The sequence below is a fragment of the Daphnia magna genome, linkage group LG2, assembly GCF_020631705.1.
Source record: "Daphnia magna isolate NIES linkage group LG2, ASM2063170v1.1, whole genome shotgun sequence".
Lineage (NCBI taxonomy): Eukaryota > Metazoa > Arthropoda > Branchiopoda > Diplostraca > Daphniidae > Daphnia > Daphnia magna.
The window spans coordinates 5,094,145-5,114,086 of NC_059183.1; the positions used below are offsets into that span (position 1 = coordinate 5,094,145).

The following is a 19,942-nucleotide window of genomic DNA, read 5'->3' on the forward strand; positions in this document are numbered from 1 at the left end:
AATTTGTTACGGACCGTTTGCAAATCTCTTGCGACAATCGCGAACGTCAAACGGATATAAGAACAAGGGCATTTCAAGTTGCAAAAGATTCGATGTGTTCACGTCAATTCTGCCAAGTTTCTTCTGTGGCATTAACGAATGACAACCGTACAAAAGTATTGTGGATTTGTCAGTCGCGTTGCAAGGTTGACGTAGTAGCAACAGAACGGCAAATAATAACGTAAAAAACCGCAATCCATTCAATCGCGTCGTTCACGAGATGCCCCGTTATAGTTGCAGTAGTTCATTTTTTATTCCTTCCAACGGGGTGACTCGTTGATGACAAAAGCCCGACATGTATCGAAGAAAAAAAGCTCCGTAAAATATAAGAAACTGTTGTAGCTAATATTCTTAGTACTTTCTTGGTTATTAAGGAGAGAAAAAAGAACGTTCTCCGTTTCTGCGGTCGACGATTTAAACCTTTGTTTCCCTCTTTCTTCGACACAGAAAAGTAATTATTCAAAGAGCAACTTCAACCTCTCGAAACCAAAGGTTTCGAATTGCTTCCCTCTAACGTTTCCTCACTTCTGACGGCAAAAATAAAACCAAAAATGAATGCTTCTCTTTCAACAACTTGTAGATCAACTAGAACTCTAGAAGATTTCAATTGGAAATTACTTAAATTAAAAAATAGTGGCAACCCTGGTATTTTTTTTGTAGGGGGGAATTGATTATCGACCTCCCCTCTCTTGTTGTGTTGGGTTTCCGGTCTTTTTTCTGTAGAGATATTTAATTGAAGGGGTGGTTTTCGTTTGTTTTTCTCGAGGGATCAAGCCATCTGCGTCAGCAATCCTTAGTTGGACAGGTAAATAAATTCGTTGCTCAGTCACAGCCACTTGTCACGCCCCGTGGTCTTTAAGAATTGGCCGTTTGACATATCGAAATTAAGATACGACTAGTGCCTCCCTATGGACGCCAACGCATTGCATTGGCCAATTTGACTCGTTTGTTGTGATTCCAATTTTGGGCCGTCACCAAAAAAAAAAAAGACAAGAAACAAACAAAAAACTTTATTTGCGATTTGAGCTACTAAATTGTGACCAGCTTCTTTGCCTGTTTCAGTTGTGCTCTATCCTAAAGAAAGCGTCTTGGTTTGTCGCCATTTTCAGTAGAAAGAGTATTTAGTATATTGGAAAGTCGGTGGCTGTATCTACTTCCTAGTATTTGACCGTTGGCGGTTGGTGATTAGTAATTCAAAATTGTCCGTTTCGTTTAGCGGCCCTGGGAACCCGCCAAAAAATTACGTTTTGTAGTAACTGCTAGTCATCTGACAAGAATTTTACAGAGCCTTAACTCTGCAATTAAGTTTATTTTACTATTTGGACATCTACCTTTTGACTCTTTACTCACATCTTTGAATTTGAAAAAAGAAAAGAAAACAAATACAAGTCTTATTCAACAAGAAAACTATACACACATTCAACCAAGTTCTTGAGATAAGCTTTCTGTCATTGCTAAGTGGGAATGGGCCTTGCGTCTAATGGTGTCAGTACAGTTGACAAGCAAACACCTGGTATAGACGAGTGAGTAGGCCTGTTTGTCCATGTCTGTCTTATGTGGCACTGTTAATAACCAAACTTTTTAGGTCAACCAAATCGGCTGAGTTTCTTCTGGTCTCCCATTCCCATTATGAAGATTCTGACGGGGAAGATGCCAATCATCCTGGGTCTAAGTAAATTTGAACTTTCATTCGTAATTGAGACATCTATTAACAAATTTTATTTTAATAGAAAAATCAAGCCTGTCGATGGCCTAATCCTCAAAACACCCATAGCCTTTCAAAAGGACTCAGACCTGGACATGATTCCCATTCGTAAGGAAGGGATGGCTGTTTGTGAAAAGTGTGGAGCAATCGGCGTTAAACATTCATTCTACACGAAGGAGCGAAGGTTCTGCAGTCAAGCGTGTGCCAAAAGTTTTAACGAAGGCCCGCATATGAGTTCCAGCAATTCAGGTAACGTTTTTTGGCTCTTCTCGTGGATAGATTTAGAAATTTATTATGAACTTCCTAAACAACTCAAATCTTTCCCTTGTTTAGAAAAACGTTTCAATTTGCTACCCGGCCAGCAACCGACCAACAGAAAGTTGGGGCAACCAACTGAAGATGTTCATGTATATTCAAATAAAAAGCGATTATTGCTGGCCAAAGAAATAGCTGGACCGGACAAAGACAAGTCAGTCAGATCACGTTCTGCTTTGGATTAGACAAAAAGTAATGGGTATTTAATGCGTTTCTCTTAGATATGGATTCGATTGGGTGGAAATGCTGACTGAGCCCGGCTTTGTGACTCCACCCATTTCCTGTTTCCGTCATACTCCTTTATGTGATACTTGGGCTTCAGATGTCAGCATTGGCATGAAGGTAATCCATATAAACTGGAAAAAAAATAACCAAACAAGGGTGATTAACAATGCTGGAGAATTGCAACGCAATTTCCAGGTTGAGGTTGAAAACACAGATACCCGACAGTCTGCGGGCAGTAGTGATCCACAATCATATTGGGTGGCATCTGTCATTAGTTTGATGGGTTACAAAGCCTTACTTCGCTATGAAGGTTTTGGCACCGATGATTCGAAAGATTTTTGGGTCAATCTTGCAGCCGAAGATGTGCATCCAGTTGGCTGGTGTGCTTCTAAAGGCAAGCCACTCATTCCACCACGTACCATCCAGGTAGTTAAGCACATTTAGTTTTTCCTACTATTCAGTTGGACTGAAAGATTGTCATTTCTATAGGACAAATACACCGAATGGCGAGAATTCTTGGTTAAACGATTGACTGGGGCCCGTTCATTGCCTAACCAGTTTCACGTTCGAGTGCTTGAGGCTTGTAGATCGCGTTTCCGAGTAGGAATGACTGTCGAGCTCATAGATCGAAATCGCCTGTCTAGCGTAAATAAATTATGAATCCTATGGTCATGTCAACTCCTTAACTAACGAACTTTTCCACGTAGATCAAAGTAGCCGTCATTGATATGATTGTTGGCCGTCGGCTGTTCCTCCGTTACGAAGGCTCGGTTCCGGATGAAATGGGTTTTTGCTGTCATGAAGAGTCAAGTCTGATCCATCCGGTTGGTTGGGCCTATACAGTCGGACATCACATCGATGCCTTGCCAAGTTACCTTGAACGATGTGCCAGAAAAGCATATTTGCCCAATGATGCCACATCCGAATTATTCAACGAGATGAAACAGTCATCTGGCAATGGAACTCATAAATTTAAAGAAGGAATGAAGTTGGAGGCGGTCGATCCACTCAACTTGGATAACATTTGTGTGGCAACTGTGGTCAGAGTTTTGCGGCATGGATACTTGATGGTTCGCATTGATCGACAAGAGGTTGATGCCAATGGTGACCAGATTGATGACCCCGGCGTATTCTGTTATCATTCGAGTTCCGCTTGTATCGCACCACCTGGATTCTGCGAAACCAATGCCATCGCCTTGAAGCCACCAGAGAATTACGAAGGTCGCTTTCGATGGGGTGATTACCTACGCCAGAACAAAGCTATCGCTGCGCCGGAATCTCTGTTTGGTGGTCGGGAAGAAAATTTGCCACAGTTCCGTGTCGGCATGCGAGTCGAAGCGGCCGATTTGATGGATCCTCGTTTAGTTTGTGTTGCCACGATTGCGCAAATTGCTGGTCGACTAGTTCGAATCCACTTTGACGGCTGGAGTGACGACTTTGATCAGTGGATGGATGTTTCCTCACCTGAAATCTATCCAGTCGGTTGGTGCGAATTGGCTGGCTATCGCCTTGAAACACCCATTGCACCTGGTACAAATTTTAAACATTTCTGTTGCATTTTTTTTTCTTCCAATCTAATTTGTACATAATACGATACAGTTGTGGCACCAGTCGTCAAGAAAGGTAGAAAACCGGGGAGAGGTGGAAGAGGGAAATCCAGAGGAGGTGGCCGGCACAGTGGCAGACCTCCAAATTCGACTACACCTTCCCTCGTCGTCACCAAAAGAGATAGGTCACCATCTGCGGATTCTTCCAAGCCAGCCATTCGAGGAAAAGCCGCAAAACTTGTTCCCGTGTCGATAAAAAAAACTCAGGAAAGTCCAAGAAGTCTACGCTCTCGTGGTGGCCAAAATCAAAATTGTCCCTCGCCGGCTGATGAAGCCCCTACTGCCATTCAAAACCAGTACCAACGGTCCAGCAGAAGGAAAACAGATACCGAAGATGCAGACATTAGCAATTCGAGTTTCGGTAGTCCCATGAATGAGTCTTGGACGTCTCGTTCCGTGCCGTCAACCTCAGCAATCGTCCAAAAAGTCCTGGAAAATGGCTCAACAGGAGAATCCAAAGATGGCAATGGGAAACGGATTCCTAGACTTATTGATGTTTCCGCAGCTAATCGACGAGAAGCTCTTTCCGGTGTCGCTCCTCTTGAATGGACGTCTGAAGACGTGGCTCAATTTTTACGAGTCAACGACTGCACTGCTTACTGCGATACATTTACCAAAGCGGTGATTATTCTTTCATTTCCACAGATAGGATTGAACATGCTGTACTTGTGCAAGCTTAACCTATTTCGTTCGTTTTTTTTTTTTTTTTCACAGTCGGTGGACGGCCCCGGACTTCTATCACTGAGCAAAGACCAGGTGTTAAAACTGACAAACATGAAATTGGGACCGTCGGTCAAGATCTTCGATCTTGTCAGCCAACTGAAATCAAAAGTTGGCTCCGTTCCCCATTCTCGTCAACAAAATATTACCAATTAGTCACCAGGACTTTTCTTCTCTGTTTGTTTACCTAGAAATGACTGCAGAAAGATGTTATTCCTCTTGTCTCGCCTCCTTATCGGTTCACCGAAGACTCTCCTACTTCCCTGCCAGCTTCGTATAATGCAAAAACAAGATGGAATTTTTGTTTCTTAGCTGTACATGTAGCAACGTGTCCTTTATAAGACATGATACATCCAATTTGACTAACACCTGCACATCTCCGTGACGAATGGTCAGAACCGTTTAATCGGTCTTTTTCCTTGGTCCCGGCAACACAAAAATTTTCTTACTAACAACCAAAAAGATCTTTTTTTATTGAAAAAGAATCATATTTGGTGACACACTTGAAATTGAATAAAAGTGTTCCTTTTGTGATCAATCTCTGTTTAAATGATCCTCTCATTTGTGAACATGTCGAATACGTTGGACTTAATCTTTTCTTTTACTTAATTTTGTAAAGCATTATTGACAGGAAAAAACAAATTTGAGTTCAGTCCCAAAAGTTATTGGTAAATGATTAATCTTCATACAACAGCATTATCAATGGATACTTCAAAATCCAACAAAAGATTTCTTAGTTATGTTTAAATCTTTTGCGGTTAGGTCACCCTTAAATACGAAAATGATTTTGTACAAAATTAATCACGTGTTGTCTGATATATAAGAAGACTTGCACGTATATGATGCCACAATAAACGAAGATGTTACGGTTTTAGCGGGTTTTGTCAGACAGCTCGTATGAAACTAGAAATGTTTTTTAATGCGATTTGAATTGACACTTGTATTGGTAGTTTTTCATGAATAACCCTTCAAAGTAAAGTATGCATTGACGTCATTGCATTTTAGTTCGTCACTAAGAAAGGCGATGACAATGACATACAGCACCATTTAAGAAAATTGAGAGAAGAGGCCCTTTTAAGTAACAATACCGAACGATAATCTTTCTTAAAGCGAGGATTGTTTTTCTTTATTCTTTCTGTTTATCCCCTGTGGGAACCTCCTCGTGCCAAATATAAGCTGTTGGCAATTTATAACAAGCTGTGGGTTGTGGAACTACTCATTTGACAAGAACTCACGGACATAACAAATAGCAATCCATTCCGTTTCGTTAAGAATGATGTGCAGTTGACATAAAACCTGCTTGTAATTGCTACGTCTTGGGAACCGCATAAATTTGGAAATTAACTATTCAAAACACAATCTTTCGATTTCTCATACGCATGTCATGCGGCTGCATAATAATTGCTTGAAACGCAGTCTCTTTTTGTCTCTGTGGGACATAAAATCGATGCAACTAATACAAAATGCAGACAAAATGCGATTGGGTGTGTTTTTTTGGGAACTGCTGTCAGTTGTAGTCCCTTCTAACTAAATTATGTGACCACATTTTTCTTTTGTACATGCTGCTACTTTGTTACTAGCCGTGATCGCACTGTAACACGCTGATATAGAAAGAAAATATAGTTAATCCCCTTTATTTACGGTGGTGACTGACTTCTACTCGGTCGTTTGTCGTAATATATATCTGTTGTGTACGTACGAAGGTACGATGTACGAGACGAAATTTGTAAGTTGTATTTTTATAGCCAAGCAAGTAAACCATACTTCTGTCGTACTGTAATTCGTAGCAGGATCTCGGGATTCTCTGCTTTACCGCCAGTACCGGCTCAAAAAGGAAAAAACCCAAAAATTCAAAATCCTCAGATTTTCAAGCAGAGTAATAGAATACAGTAATAGAATAATAGTATTCTATTACTCTGTTTTCAAGCGATGTGAATTTAAAATTCGTCGATCCGGCAACGTTGTTGGAATTTGGCCCGTTGCCAAAAAGCAGTAGTCGCGACCAAGAATTCTTAGATTTCGCTACGTGACTTGATTGTCTCGTCCGTCTATCTTGTCCCAAAATGCGCCAATTCGCCAAACTTATCACCCAAACCGGTAAGAAGAGATATTGTTACATTATTAGCTTTTAAAGACGTATATCTGGGAAATGGAGGGTGTATTTAGTTAGCTTTGACTACATTGTTGACTTAACTGTGGTTTTATATGAAAGCAATGTTAATCTATATTACTTTTTGTGAATTAACATATTTTTAGGCCGATTGACGACTCAGCAAACCCGTAATGGCTCATATGTTTCATCGATTAAAACCGCAACTTTAAATGAGATGCCAGTACCTAGTGGATCATGGGCTGAGCATAATGCTGCAAAGCAGAAATCCTATAATTTACATCTAGTGGCTGGAGTAGCAATTACCATTGTCACCATTTTTGCTGTAAGTTATTTATTTAATAGGATTTAATTTTACTTTGCTATGTGCTGAAGAAACTTGAAGTTACAATAGTACTGGTTGCAAGATGTGAACAATTTAGCTAAACTAGCTCATAATTCTTATTGTCATTTATTAAATCATGAGCATATTTATTAGAAGTTCTTTATTTGCTTATTTCTCAAGAATATTTGAAAACACAAATGTAAGTTATGATAGTGTTGAAATACTAAACATAAATTTTTACTGTTTGTAATTTGCAAGACACCGGAAAGTGGACCAGTTGTTACACAATTGTATAGATGTATTGGGATTATGGCAGAACAAAAGGTCACTACTATGTTATTTCTTACAGGGCATTCAAACTGACGCGTTTTATCTGAACTGGGGTCCTGAGTTGAAGAACAAAAAGTGAACCAAGCCAGTTGAAGTATCCTGTAAATGACCATAAGACTACGTAGAAAAAAGTTGTTCCTCAGTGTCTCAAATAAAGAGCTAAACTAATAAAGTATGTGTCATACTCAGCTATTTTTTATTTGTATCGAAGCTTAAATAATAACCCACGGGTCAAAAAATGAAAAGAAATGTTCGTAAGCTGTTCATGTTCCAAAAGTTGCAAATCTTTCGAGCGGAACTAGTTTCAGCTCTTTGATTCGAAGCTGTTTTGATGCTTACGCTTCCCACGCAAAAGAGATGCTGCACTGCTATTCCGGGATCTGTCTTTTTTATTTATCCACTTCGATGGCCTTTGTTTAAAAGAAATTACATGAACTGATGTCAGCAGTCTGCCGACAACGAAAAGCTTTCTCTTCGGGTTACCAATGTAGAAGCTTGATAACTTCCTTGCTCAGGTGCCGCTTAGGGAATGTAATCTGGGTCTGATCTTACTTTAATAAAGAAAAAAAAACTACGAATCGATTCTAACCCTGATCACGATGAGTGCCATACTGTACACCATTGTGAATTGTAAGCGCCGTATCGATTACGCTACGATACAATCGATACATGTGTGTAGTGTCTTCTGCATGAAATAGGAGATCGTGACTCGTGAGCTTGCCATTGTCACTCCCTGTGTCCTGTACCATTTAAGTTTCTGCTAAGTTACTAAGGTTGTCGTAACCGGTTGTCATATCAATTTGACTTGTGAAGGCTGGGCGATTCTATGTTGAATGGCTGGATGAGTTGGCAGAATGTGAAGTAGCTTCGAAATGAAAACAATGAGGTGAGTGACATTCTATTTGTTCCTAAAATGACCCACTAAATATCAAGTTCGTAGCAAAAATTCCGTCATATCAAGTTTTGTGAAGAAACCGTGTTTTCGTCAGCGGTCGACGTCATATCTCTAGAGTGTTTGAAGCTTTTTAAAAATTCTCTTGTAATTTATACCCTTGAGTATCTAAAGCGAATGTTCTTAGATACTCCGTCTTTCGATCATTATCGATCATTTAAGAACCAGTTTTCTTACTAGTACTGGATTCATTAATGTTTGTTTCAAAGATCATTATGCGGGCATGGTCTACATGAAACTTGGAAGGCAAAAAAGCGTTGTTTAGAGTTTAGGACGTAGTCGAAAATGTCTCATCATCGAATAAAAGATGAACTTAAGGATGGCAAAGTGTGTATTCCAGTTGGCCAGAATAGGTATTCATCCTTCAAGATACACTTGGTATTTAGCTCGATATATTCACCATAACTTTGAATTAGCAACATCACGGAAAGCGTTTCATGGTCGTTTGTGTGCTAGTTTTCACATGCAGGCCCGAGTCATGCATAATTGAAATACATTGGTGAATACGTATTTTTGTATGCGGCTGAATGGGCTCTAGCCAGTATCGAAGAAGTAATGCGTATGGAACATTATGATTCAAGGAGAAGACGGGTAACAGCAGGTCATAAAAGACCACAATAATTCGGAGATATTAATAAGACAGGTTTCTTTTTTTAGTAGCGGTTAAGCACGGGACTGCCGATAAATATAGTTTGGGGAAGACAACAAATTAACATGGAAGCGAGCGCTGTGCTGTATCTGACGCGTGAGTAACTCTTTTTCGTTTGTCTTGTTTTATTTATGTTCTTTCAACGACGTCCAAATCGCATATGCCCATAATCATCAAAATCACGTTTGCCATAGCGCATGTGACCGTAGTCGTCCGGCTGTCGTTTGCTGGCCGCTTGACGTCCTTCCGGTAAAAGAAGTTGGACTTCTTCGTCTGCGAAGTCTTCGTCACCGAATGCTGTTGTGTCATCGTCGTCGTTGCTGTTATTGCCCTGCATGCTCATCGGTATTTTTTGCTGTTTTGGATTGCTGAGGTCGATTTGAGTTCTCGCCAACTGGAAGGAATTGGCCATAGGTACAGCATTCTTGGTTTTCTCCTTTTAGAGAAAAGTTTAATCAAACGAAAAACGTTCATTGCGAACAGGTTGGACCCCTCCCCCCTGCACGGTGGTATCTAGTTTTCAGCAGAGAAAGGGGCTGTAGTTGCGTACAGAGTAAATTTCTCGATACAACCCATTTAATCTCGCTGAAAACTTTAGTAGCTTAACTAATTAGCCAAACTACTAAAGTAAATTAAGGTTAACCTCCATTTTCTATTAAGGTTACCTACCTGTATATCCTTCACCGTTGTTTAAATAAGTAATGGCTTACCTTTTCTCCAATTCGTGAATGAAATAGAAGCCAACGTAGCCATGAATCCATTGATTTAGTGTGTGAGGTCGGATTCGACGAATGCAGTAGACGGCGACCCGTTGCTATTGAAGAATCGGCAGGAGCCGCAGCGGCCTGCTCAACTCCCAGCACAAGCACCGCTGCTAACATCGCCGTCAACAAAGCCAATTTCATACTGAAGACGATGGCAAAATCAAGTGAATTTGCTTTCCCTAGCCCTAGGTAAATTGATAGAAAACATACCTGATATCGATATCTCTTTTTTTTTAAAGAACTCCACAGGCGGCCAGAAGTGGACTAGCTGGACTGAAGAGTTTATTCACAGATCGTCTCGTCACAGAAGAGAGATGACTGCTAGATGGATGATGCTCTCTCCTTTTATACCCCAACGTTCGGGTACTTTGTGCTTGCTGTTGCATTGTCTGCAAGCAGGATATAGGCTGGTTTGGTACGACGGCGGCAGTTAGCTGCGCATCGGACGTCATCGAAGGACTGGCTGATCCTGAAATCCTCCGAGACATCATCTCTCCCATCTCTTTTTTTTTTTCTTCTGACATTCGTTCCTCCACTTTCTCCTTTTTTTATATATATTTTTACCACATGTTAGTTGACACTGCCTTACGGTCCTTTGACAGTCAGTGCAGCATCAACATAAGAGCACAAAACAATTTGGTCTAGCTCTTGTTTTCCTATCCGACTAGGGACAAGGAGGGTCGGGAGTTTGGGAATGCAGCATAAAGTATAGATGGTGTCACGCTCCCTGGATTGGATGGTGGTAACCTTGCCCTGGGACGATATGTCTCAAGGCACTCATTGTCACATAATGTCTGCGTGGGTTGTCATTAAAGTTTGGAATTGAATCCTTCGGCTTTAGTTTATATCGGTAGTTTACGTTCGGTATTGCATCAATGCATTACGGAGTCATTTGAAGATTAGTATACCCACCAGACTATAGTGCAAGATAATTGGGGTAATGGGCCTTTTAAAAAATACTTGTCGACGAGACTAGTAATCGACAACCCAATTCAGATCTAGATTGGATGAACACCGCTCGGAGCCCACTGGGACACCCTACGTTACTCTTATAAAAGTCGGTGGCTGAGTACCGTGTGATATACTAATCCAAGCGAACCCAATTGGTCATTAGCGGATGAAGATAAAACGATGGTAATATAAAGCAGCTTGGAGCAACATGGCACCAGCGCTGAGCTTCCAATCAAAAGAAGCCATACATTTCTTCGGCTTAATATTGGGCTTTCCTCGCGTGTGTCGGCTCAAACAGGTTCTTACATATACAATGCACGTGAAACATAATCTAACTTAGGCTATTATAGGTGCTGACGTAGGCTTGCATCTTGATCAATCGCCCTAGCATAATTACATGGTACGATATGAATTATAAAAATATTTGCTGTTGCCTTTTATCATATTGCCTCCCAGGGATACAGATGTCGACGGTACGTTATTCTACTAATAATATCTAACTTCAGCGTTTTGACTGAACTATCCCTTATTAGTAAAATAATTGTAACTTGAAGCGGTCTAAATGAAATTAGCGAAGTGTATTAAGGGAGGATGTCCAAATTGTTCGTCGAATGTAATTTGATAAAGAGGAGACGTGAGTAGTCAACAGGCTGATGAGCGCCCATGCACCACTTGTCAGCTCGTCGATTCTTGTCATCACATCCAAGTCGGCCGATAGATGACATATTGACATAATACAGTAATGGATGGGCAGCGAACCGGAAAAGGCAGCCAAGAAGCTATATTATCGCCTAAAGTAATCTTCCTACGCTACTGACATACGTGCATGGCAAGACAAAGTTCTTTTACCAAGGGAATTGTTGTATTAGATGGTTCGGCAAATGGGGATGTGAAGTACATTTGATTGTCAGTCAAACAATTATTGCCTTGTCGAAAGAGAGTTGGCCAGAGGTAGGCTGTTGCACAGAATGCATGGAATGACAGCTCAAAAAAATTGTCTTTTATTTGAGCTTAAACATTAATATAGTTAGCTAATCAACGCTAGAAAACCAATTTAAAAAAATATATGTATGTAATAACAATAATATAAGGATAACATAAACGTAAGATATCTAATACTAATAGAAAGCAGTGGAGTCGTGATCCCTATCTGAAGTCGTTTTCGGATTCCAAGTTAAAATCGCTGTAATCCTCCTACCTGAGCAGACATGTAAAGAGACTATTCTTTATGCGCGTGTACTGTGTAGGCCACGTTCCCGTTGTACGCCAGGGAATTGTAAACAGATGACAGTACGTGATAGGCTTTATAACTAATAGATTCTGATATCATATATAATCATACAGTTGTGAGCCGTGCCAAAAGAACACTGAACATTTGATCGCGAAAGCTAAAAATACATGTTGTGTCTTTAAAAGAACCAGATTATCTGATATATGTCCTTGTCCTTTTTTGGTAGAATATCGGATTAAGCACAAAAGCCATATACGTGATTATTCTTATAATATCGTGTTGCTTATTTTGAACCGTTCTGTGAAAAATCATGGTATCCACAACCTGTTACAATACCAGCAAATTGCTGTTGCGCATCGTGCTAGGTTTCATCCTTTGGGTAAAAGACCATAAATTAAGGTTTGATCATGACAGTTACTAGCTCCTACTTACTACTTTACTTTAGGAGTTTGGCCTTTTACTTTTACAAAATAAATTTACAAATTACAAAAATTTTACCGCAATTAAATTTACCATCAATATGGCAACAACGGATTGATATCCAAAATAGTTAGTCTGCATTTGTTATTGGGGTGTTTTTAGTGTTCTTTTGGTGTTGTTTACCTTTTCCATGGTGTACTGCAGTAGTAGATTCTAGACATGGAAGTGAACCATTATGCGAGTCAATGTGTGATAGCCATTTGTCATTTTTGCGAACATCACGGACCAAATGTTATTTTTCACACCCGACTGGGAACCGAGTCTGAAAGTCCTACTAACAAACTGTCATCATCGCCATCAACATCTGTTAGTTGCGGGGTGCTCAATATACCAAAGCATAACCATCTACATATGTTGGTAACATTTCTTTTTTTCTTATTAAAGGCATGCAATCCATTTGGAAATGAACATCCAGGATTTACTAGCAAAGAACCCACAAGTGGTAAATGTACGGTAAGCTCAAACAGGTACACTTCTGAAATTGTAAAAAGTCAACTGCAGCAGGCATGTTTTCGAAGTTTAAGTTCTGAGGTATGCTTCATTTTGCCTCTATCATAAAATCAATCTGCTCATGAAAAATGTTTACATCAATGATTATCCAGGTTAGCCCTTCCAAAGAAGGGCCAATCTTTTTCAGTGATTCAGGCATAGAAATCCATGTCATTTCTCACACTTTCTTCCTCAAAGACTCCTCAGCAAGAGGATTTCAAAGATGGTTTAGTGTCATTGCTTTAACCTCTGAAAGTACTGTCTTATTGAAGTTGTGGAACACCCTTGTGCCTGAGATGAAAGATATCATAGAAGAGCTTCAGAAGATGGCAGCTGAAGTTTACAAGAGAGAAGAAGAACAGTGCTCACACAGAATGCTGAGAAGTAATTTCCACATAGCTAATGTTGGGGCAGCAAGATCAATGCAAGACATCTCAGGAAATCCAGCGATTTTGCTCAAGTTACACATTCAATTTTCACGACTAGTCCTACTCGCCAATTGTTCCCAACATCTAGTACGATTTCATGTGACGTTGATGAACCAAAAATCTTACATTTAAAATTATTTTTGTACAAAGGTAAAACCCAAAGTAACTGAATCTGCGACCAGTACAAGAGAAAGTAGCATTGCAGCATTGGTCAGAATCTGTCAGGAAATCGGACCTCATTTCAAGACCTTCGCCAAGCACATTCTTAAGGTGAAGCAACGGAACACAATTATACGTATGAAATTCCATACATAATGTTTATTAAATAGGGGGGATGTACATCCATATCTTCAGATGAACTGTTCTTTAAAGAAAGTTGTTTTAATGCCCTCCAGTACCTAGTCCCTGTGCAAACTACCAAGAGCTTCATTATTTCACAGCATACACTACAGACCACATCTCAGCCTTGTCTTTTGATTTCTAATAGAGGTCGAAAAATCACCTGTATACTTAACAGCTGCGAGGAGAGCAATAAAGGTAGGTCGATTTTATGGGACATATATGAATTTAAAAATTAATTTATTTTTTTTTCTTCTATAGCGTCTTGTATTGTAACTCGTTTGGAGAATATTTTGTTGGCGGAGGACGTCACGCCTTCATTCATCCACAAGCAGATAACAAATATTCGAGAACAGTTGCTTTTTGCAGCCAAGAAAATGCAAGAACTGAAAAGTGTGGATCAGCATAAGGTGCTACAGTTTTTTCAGTCTTTCGGATATGATACTGGAGACCTTGACATTCTCCACCACTGGAGCTTATATTGTTGATGAATCTGGCTCATTTTGTTGGATTTGAGCTTCCTTGTGTACGTTTCTTTTGTGAACAGTCAGATCGTATTTGACCCGGAAGCATTTGGAGCACTTCTCGCACATGTAAGGCCTCTCTTGACTTAAAAGAAATATATATATATAGTATAGTTTCTTAGAACATAATATTGCCTTATAAAGAATTCCAGTGCAATACCTGTGTGTCTTGCAGTGCTTTGCCAATCCCAATACATTGTTGAATGATTTTCCACATGTTTCACACACATAGAATTTTGACTGATCATGAAAAGTCATATGTTTTTTTAAATATGCCTTGTCAACAAATCCTGGTAATGGTAAATAGTTTCATTTTTGATTATTAGATCTAAAACTGAACAATGCATACCTTTATTGCAGGTAGGGCATACATGTGGTCTTTCCTTGGAGTGATGTCGCATTTCATGGAGCTGAAGATCTCTTTTGGCGCTGAACATTTTTTTGCATTCATCACACTTAAATGGCTTTTGAGAACTGTGCCTAATAAGGTGTTTTTCTAAGTTATTTTTTCCTGCTATGTTCTTCTGACAAACAGGACAGGCATGAAGAGAGGCACTGCGCTTTGTGGCACTACTTCTAATAGAATCAGGTGATTCATTGGCACTATCTTCTAGTGCATCTGGGTAAGTGATTGAAATCAATGTAGAAGCCAGGTCCTCTTTGGAATGATCATCAAGAAAATGACTCTGTAGGGCACCGCGACCTTCTATAGTTTCAAATGAGCACAAGTTGCATTCCATTTTTACTAATTCTGATTTCTGCGACGGTTTGCTCCTCCTGCTTCGTCTTTGTTTTCTGGCTGGTTGAAACGATGGTTTTTCATCACTCGGTGGTTCCACATTGTCAGGTTCATCAGGTATAGCAGGCGAATCAATATTTAATTGAACTTCAACCGGAATCTCTCCAAACTCCTCCATTTTCATAATACGAAATGTCACAACAAATTTCACTGGTATTCTTATTCTTTACTTTTTTTCTCTTCTGTCTGCTAGGAATTTCTCCATCTATTGGCACAAATCCGAAGCTGACTCTATCATCCAACGAGTCTATTTCACAGAAATTTAAGAAAGAATGAAAGACTTGGCAAACGTGCTTTTTCTCCTGTGTCGTTTGTTCTGAATTTCTTCTTCCTGTACACAAATTATTAGTTATTAAAAGAATATGGATTACTAGCAGCTATCTTTTCAAACGATTTACTAATGTACGAATCAAAAGATTTCCCGTAATTTGGAGACATTAACACAATCGATCGTCGAGGGGAAAATGGAGCAGGGCCTACGCGAACTGGAAGCTGCCGCCGAAGTGCTACTGGTTGGCTATAAAAGATAGAATTATATATTTATAAATTTTTACTGAAAACTGTATTTCCCTTTTCTTCTAGGCACCTCCAAATTGTGTGACTAATGATCAGAGGCATGCAGCAGAAGAAGTTTTCATGAATTTTCGGAAAGTTAAATCACCACTTGGTCTGTGCAAATGCATTCTTGGTATATTACAGCTTTCAATATTAAAAATTGAATAACTTAACTTTCAAAAGTCATGTGTAGATGCAAGCACCTCTGATCTGGTACTTTTTGAGGCAGCAGGCCTGCTAAAGGACTCATTGATAAGAGAATGGAATTCAGTGTCAGAGCAGGATCTAAAAAGTCTAAAAACATACTTACTTAACTATGTAGTTCAGAAAACAACTCTCTCTGCCTATGTGCGTGAAAGAATCTTACAGGTTGTTGCAATTATGGTAAAAAGAGGAAGTGTGGAAGACTTAGGTGCCAATCGAGGCCAAATTTTAAATGATGTGGAACAACTGGTCATAAGTGGAGATAGTAACCAACAAATGATTGCATGCAGTGTTTTGGCGGCTATAATGCAAGAATATTCGAGTTCCGTGAAATCATCGGATGTGGGTTTGCGTTGGGAAATTCACTTCAGGGTCAAGCGCCAATTTGAAGGCACTGATTTGAAAAGGATCTTCCATTTCGTTGTCCAAGCTCTTCGCACCTTTGGAAGTGACGATAGTCAAATGGACAGAGAATCTTGCCTTTTGCTGAGCCGATTACTTGCCATAGCTGAATCCGTCCTTAGCTGGTTTTTCGTACCGTCCACCATGCTACCGAAAAGATTAATTGGCGTATTTGAGGCTGATCAGAACCCTTCCCTGAGACCAGGTAATTACAGTTTCAATTTACTGAGACAGAAACGAAGTAAACATATTTTTGTATGTTTCTTAACTAACCTTAGGGCCGCAGTGGTCAGATGTATTTTTGGAGCCGAATGTGGTAGAACTTTTTTATCGACTTCACTATAAAGTTCGCCATTTGCCGGATTTATGCCATCACACCCTGAACTGTCTCACTCAATTGGCCTCATTAAATGGACCAGTGCTGGCTAACAAAGATGTACGTGTCTCGTACGTCTCCCATTTCCTGACTCAGTTCGTTCACCTTGTTGGTGGAACCGAACTACGTCCTCAAGAATCTCTAGGCGTCTCCTCCATCTTCCGAAAGCTTGTTCTCTTTTTCCCACCTGACACTTTGGCAGCTATGAACCCCGATCTTCTCCATACAGTGTTTCTGCATTGCACGCGATTGACATGCAAGTTTGCAGAGCAAGCAGAAAGAGAATCGACTTTGTCGTCTGATGATAACCTTTATATGGAAGCTTTTGATAACATGATTATAGGATGGGATTCGTTAGGTATTTAACATATTCCTACATTGTAGATACTGGAGTGACAGTGATTCATTCCATTGATGAAATTTTCAGGAGTGGACTCGTCGTTTATCAAAGAAGAATGGCGTATTGAAATACTAAACACTTTCATCAAATGTCATTTAGGAGCGCCCGAAGGAATTCGAGGTGAGGGGGCCAACGAAGAAGCAGAAGAAGTTATTGAAGAAACAGAGGAAGACGATAAAACCAAGTTTCGAGACCAGTTAAGTAGTATAGGAGCCTTTAGTCGCTCCGTAGCATCCCATAGTTTAGTGTTACTAGCCCGTTTGCTGGAGGACCGGATTACGCGATTTAGCACACAACTCCAACGAATGCATGGCCAATCGCTTAGTCAAAGCGATCAGCACCAGCTAGGATCTCTGTTCGAAGATCTCCATTGGCTTTTACTCATCTCGGGTCACACTCTCACACTAGATTCTGATGGAGAAACTGCTGTTATACCACAAGAAATTCTGCAGCACAGTATTGCTCAGGCTCCGACCGTCAGCGTTGAAACAACGCTCAAGGTATTCCTCTCTCAGTGGCATACAATTTCACTCGAACTAGAAAACTTTTTGCGAAGGTTATTGCTTCCCCGGGCAACCGTGCTACTGACATTGCTGGGATGGAAGAGACCTGTGACCACGTGGCCCGTCTGATTGCGGCGGTATTGCGCTTGTGTGAAGTAGAACGACGCGCTTCGGATGCTGGTATACAAATCGGTCAAGTGCTAGCTTAACTTGATACCTATTTCTTTTTCCAACAGGATTGGCTCATCTTCTAAGCCCCGAAATGGGTTCGACTATTGTATGGTGGTTGCGTCGTTTTGCACTGACTTATATGCTGCCAAACGAAAATTTATATATTGAATTGAGTCCCTCGTTTTCGGCAGCCTTTGGGCGAGATTCTGAAGGAGCTAGTTGGATAATTGGATTTCTCCTGAATAAAGTCGAATCCAACCTACGAACCCAGACGGCCGAACAGGCATTAATGAACGAGACACTGAAGCTTCTAATGGCGCTGGTCGACACTAGAGAAAAACGCAACGTCGTTATTAACAGTGGGCCGTTCTGGACCTTAGTTCGGATGCACAATAATAACGAGCTTCTCCAGCTTGGGGGGATCGCTAGACGAAAATTCTTTCAAGCATTGACGATTGCTGGTGCTGGCGCTAATAGCCCCACGTGTGTTGGGTTAGGTGATCAGAATTATTTTTGGAATCAAGTGCTGAAGCCATTGGAAGATCGTTTAATTACTGTCATACAGTCAGAGAGCCTAAATCGTCTGATTCACCAAGACGATGTTCGATTCGCTATTACCACAGGATTGGAATCACTTATAGGTAAGCTTATGTGACAAAAAAATAAAGCTAAAATTAACCTGTTTATCGATCTGCAATTCAAGGTGTCGCAATGGGAAGTCAGGTGGCAACCGTCCAAATGCTGTTTGCCTCGCTACAACTTGTTCTTCGAGAACTACCTAAACTTATCCATGCGGCACATAATTACAATCTCATAGTAGAGTTGGTTCTAGAGCTTTTGAGCACCTGTGCTCGTGTAATGCTCATTTTCTTATCTCAAGTATGGTTGAAACATTTCAAATTAGTATGCATAATTTTACCTCCGTAACATGAATTTCTATTTTCAGTCTGACAGTGAAAAACTCTATCGTTTAGCTCTGTCCGCAACGCAAGCGTATGCCACACGTACTAGTGGACGAATCACGCGTGAAACGTCAGCCGAAGAAGATGCCCACCGTGATCTGCTCCTGTTTATGGAATTGCTGATGAACTTGTTGTCCAAAGATATTATTGACCTTAGCCCATTTGCCTCAGAAGGGACGCCCATATCTGCATCAGAGGTACAACTTAGTTAATGTGCTTGTGATTCCTATTGATATGGATCAATTCTAGGTTTGTCTCCATGGATTGAACTTACTGATGCCATTGATGAACGCCGAGCTACTTCGTTTCCCGCAGTTATGTTGGCATTATTACAAGCTCATTACTTTCGCCTGTGAAATATGTCCTGCGAAAATAGTGTCTTTGCCATCCGACATGTTATCAAACCTTTTTGCATCATTGCAGTTGGGTATGAACTCCTTTGGCTCTGACGTCGCTGCCTTTTGTTTCGAGTTCATCCAGGTAAGAAAAAATAAGTAGGTCAAGCTCTATCGTAATGTGTAATCAAGTTTTTGTTTTTCAGGTTTTGTCTACTCATTTAGCAAAGAATGACAGGACATGTTCAGCCTATGAAGCTATGAAGCCATTTCTAAAGGTACCATATTAGGGTTTTCTTTTTTAGTAGTTAGAAATCAAAAGTATGTTTGATGTCTAATAGATTGTACTGGAGATGATACTCTATCAACAAATAAGCTCGGATCTTCTTAATGTTGCTAGTGGAACGTTTTACGCATTGATTTGTGCTTACCAGGTAATATGAATAAATAGCTTTGATAACACACGCCTGTTCAGCAATATTTTGACACCGGAATAACCTTGAAATTTGTATAGACTGAATATCAGCTTTTAGTTGAGGAACTCTTGTCTCAACAAGAAGATGAAGCTTGCCGGAACCGCTTAGTGAACGCCTTTAACAATTTGACGGTTGGAGTGCCCTTGAATGCCGATCGACTAGGCCGGATAAAGTTCCGCGATAATTTTGATGCCTTTATTATGGAAGTCCGCAGTCTTTTGATAGTCAAATGATTGCCTGTAATTATTGTGCCTTTTTTGTGGAAGAAAGCCAGTTGATTTGCTTGTTTGTGTTTCAGTTTAAAAATTCCTACTTTTCAAAGTAAACTTTGCAAATACACTGCTGGTTAATTTTATTGGACTGCCGTAGACGCAAAAGTATGCACCGCTGAATAGCAGCGGGAAGATCGGAGCGTTCGACGTTACCCACTTTGTCGCCGACGCATCAATCAACGCAAAGAAAAATTACCCTCTCTCAACCTCCTTCGGTGCGTTCGGAATCGTCTAGCCGGTTCTGCCTCTAGCACCAGCCGACCATCCACGTCATAGTCAGCTCAAACCAAACAGGTATACTTTA

The 19,942-nt window shown here is 40.3% G+C and overlaps 6 protein-coding genes across 10 annotated transcripts; 4 read left to right on the forward strand and 2 right to left on the reverse strand.

Annotated features, from left to right (window-relative positions):
- Positions 1-691: 691 nt before the first annotated feature.
- LOC116917093 (polycomb protein Sfmbt) lies at positions 692-5,149 on the forward strand. 4 transcript variants are annotated; one of them, XM_045168672.1, is made up of 11 exons: positions 713-844; positions 1,410-1,562; positions 1,625-1,711; positions 1,770-1,993; positions 2,078-2,213; positions 2,281-2,401; positions 2,480-2,710; positions 2,774-2,929; positions 2,992-3,814; positions 3,884-4,512; positions 4,606-5,149. In XM_045168672.1, the coding sequence occupies exons 2-11, from the start codon at positions 1,504-1,506 to the stop codon at positions 4,765-4,767; spliced, it is 2,628 nt and encodes an 875-aa protein (XP_045024607.1). In that variant the 5' UTR covers positions 713-844; positions 1,410-1,503; the 3' UTR covers positions 4,768-5,149. The 4 variants fall into 4 exon arrangements, with proteins under 4 accessions (XP_032778351.2, XP_045024607.1, XP_032778350.2 ...); XM_032922459.2 differs by lacking the exon at positions 713-844 and having other exon boundaries at positions 851-1,562; positions 4,606-4,722; positions 4,803-5,149; XM_032922460.2 differs by lacking the exon at positions 1,410-1,562 and having other exon boundaries at positions 692-844.
- Positions 5,150-6,548: 1,399 nt separating this feature from the next.
- LOC116917098 lies at positions 6,549-7,564 on the forward strand. The gene is made up of 3 exons (XM_032922467.2): positions 6,549-6,708; positions 6,868-7,046; positions 7,396-7,564. The coding sequence occupies exons 1-3, from the start codon at positions 6,675-6,677 to the stop codon at positions 7,453-7,455; spliced, it is 273 nt and encodes a 90-aa protein (XP_032778358.2). The 5' UTR covers positions 6,549-6,674; the 3' UTR covers positions 7,456-7,564.
- Positions 7,565-8,641: 1,077 nt separating this feature from the next.
- On the reverse strand, positions 8,642-10,702 carry LOC116917097. The gene is made up of 3 exons (XM_032922465.2): positions 9,952-10,702; positions 9,688-9,883; positions 8,642-9,413 (listed from the first exon to the last, which is right to left on the reverse strand). The coding sequence occupies exons 2-3, from the start codon at positions 9,880-9,882 to the stop codon at positions 9,117-9,119; spliced, it is 492 nt and encodes a 163-aa protein (XP_032778356.2). The 5' UTR covers position 9,883; positions 9,952-10,702; the 3' UTR covers positions 8,642-9,116.
- Positions 10,703-12,477: 1,775 nt separating this feature from the next.
- LOC116917095 (folliculin) lies at positions 12,478-14,392 on the forward strand. 2 transcript variants are annotated; one of them, XM_032922463.2, is made up of 6 exons: positions 12,478-12,709; positions 12,788-12,934; positions 13,006-13,407; positions 13,471-13,590; positions 13,650-13,857; positions 13,921-14,392. In XM_032922463.2, exons 1-6 carry the CDS (start codon positions 12,563-12,565, stop codon positions 14,145-14,147), a joined length of 1,251 nt encoding a protein of 416 aa, XP_032778354.2. In that variant the 5' UTR covers positions 12,478-12,562; the 3' UTR covers positions 14,148-14,392. The 2 variants fall into 2 exon arrangements, with proteins under 2 accessions (XP_032778354.2, XP_032778353.2); XM_032922462.2 differs by having other exon boundaries at positions 12,479-12,721.
- Positions 13,883-15,182, reverse strand: LOC116917096 (zinc finger protein 672). Its single transcript, XM_032922464.2, has 3 exons — positions 14,533-15,182; positions 14,344-14,473; positions 13,883-14,268 (listed from the first exon to the last, which is right to left on the reverse strand). Exons 1-3 carry the CDS (start codon positions 15,104-15,106, stop codon positions 14,136-14,138), a joined length of 837 nt encoding a protein of 278 aa, XP_032778355.1. The 5' UTR covers positions 15,107-15,182; the 3' UTR covers positions 13,883-14,135.
- Positions 15,183-15,279: 97 nt separating this feature from the next.
- LOC116917094 (exportin-4) lies at positions 15,280-19,721 on the forward strand. Its single transcript, XM_032922461.2, has 13 exons — positions 15,280-15,494; positions 15,565-15,670; positions 15,731-16,348; positions 16,422-16,877; positions 16,947-17,419; positions 17,476-17,602; positions 17,659-18,234; positions 18,297-18,472; positions 18,540-18,752; positions 18,805-19,035; positions 19,097-19,168; positions 19,232-19,324; positions 19,405-19,721. Exons 1-13 carry the CDS (start codon positions 15,447-15,449, stop codon positions 19,597-19,599), a joined length of 3,384 nt encoding a protein of 1,127 aa, XP_032778352.1. The 5' UTR covers positions 15,280-15,446; the 3' UTR covers positions 19,600-19,721.
- The last annotated feature ends 221 nt before the right edge of the window (positions 19,722-19,942 follow it).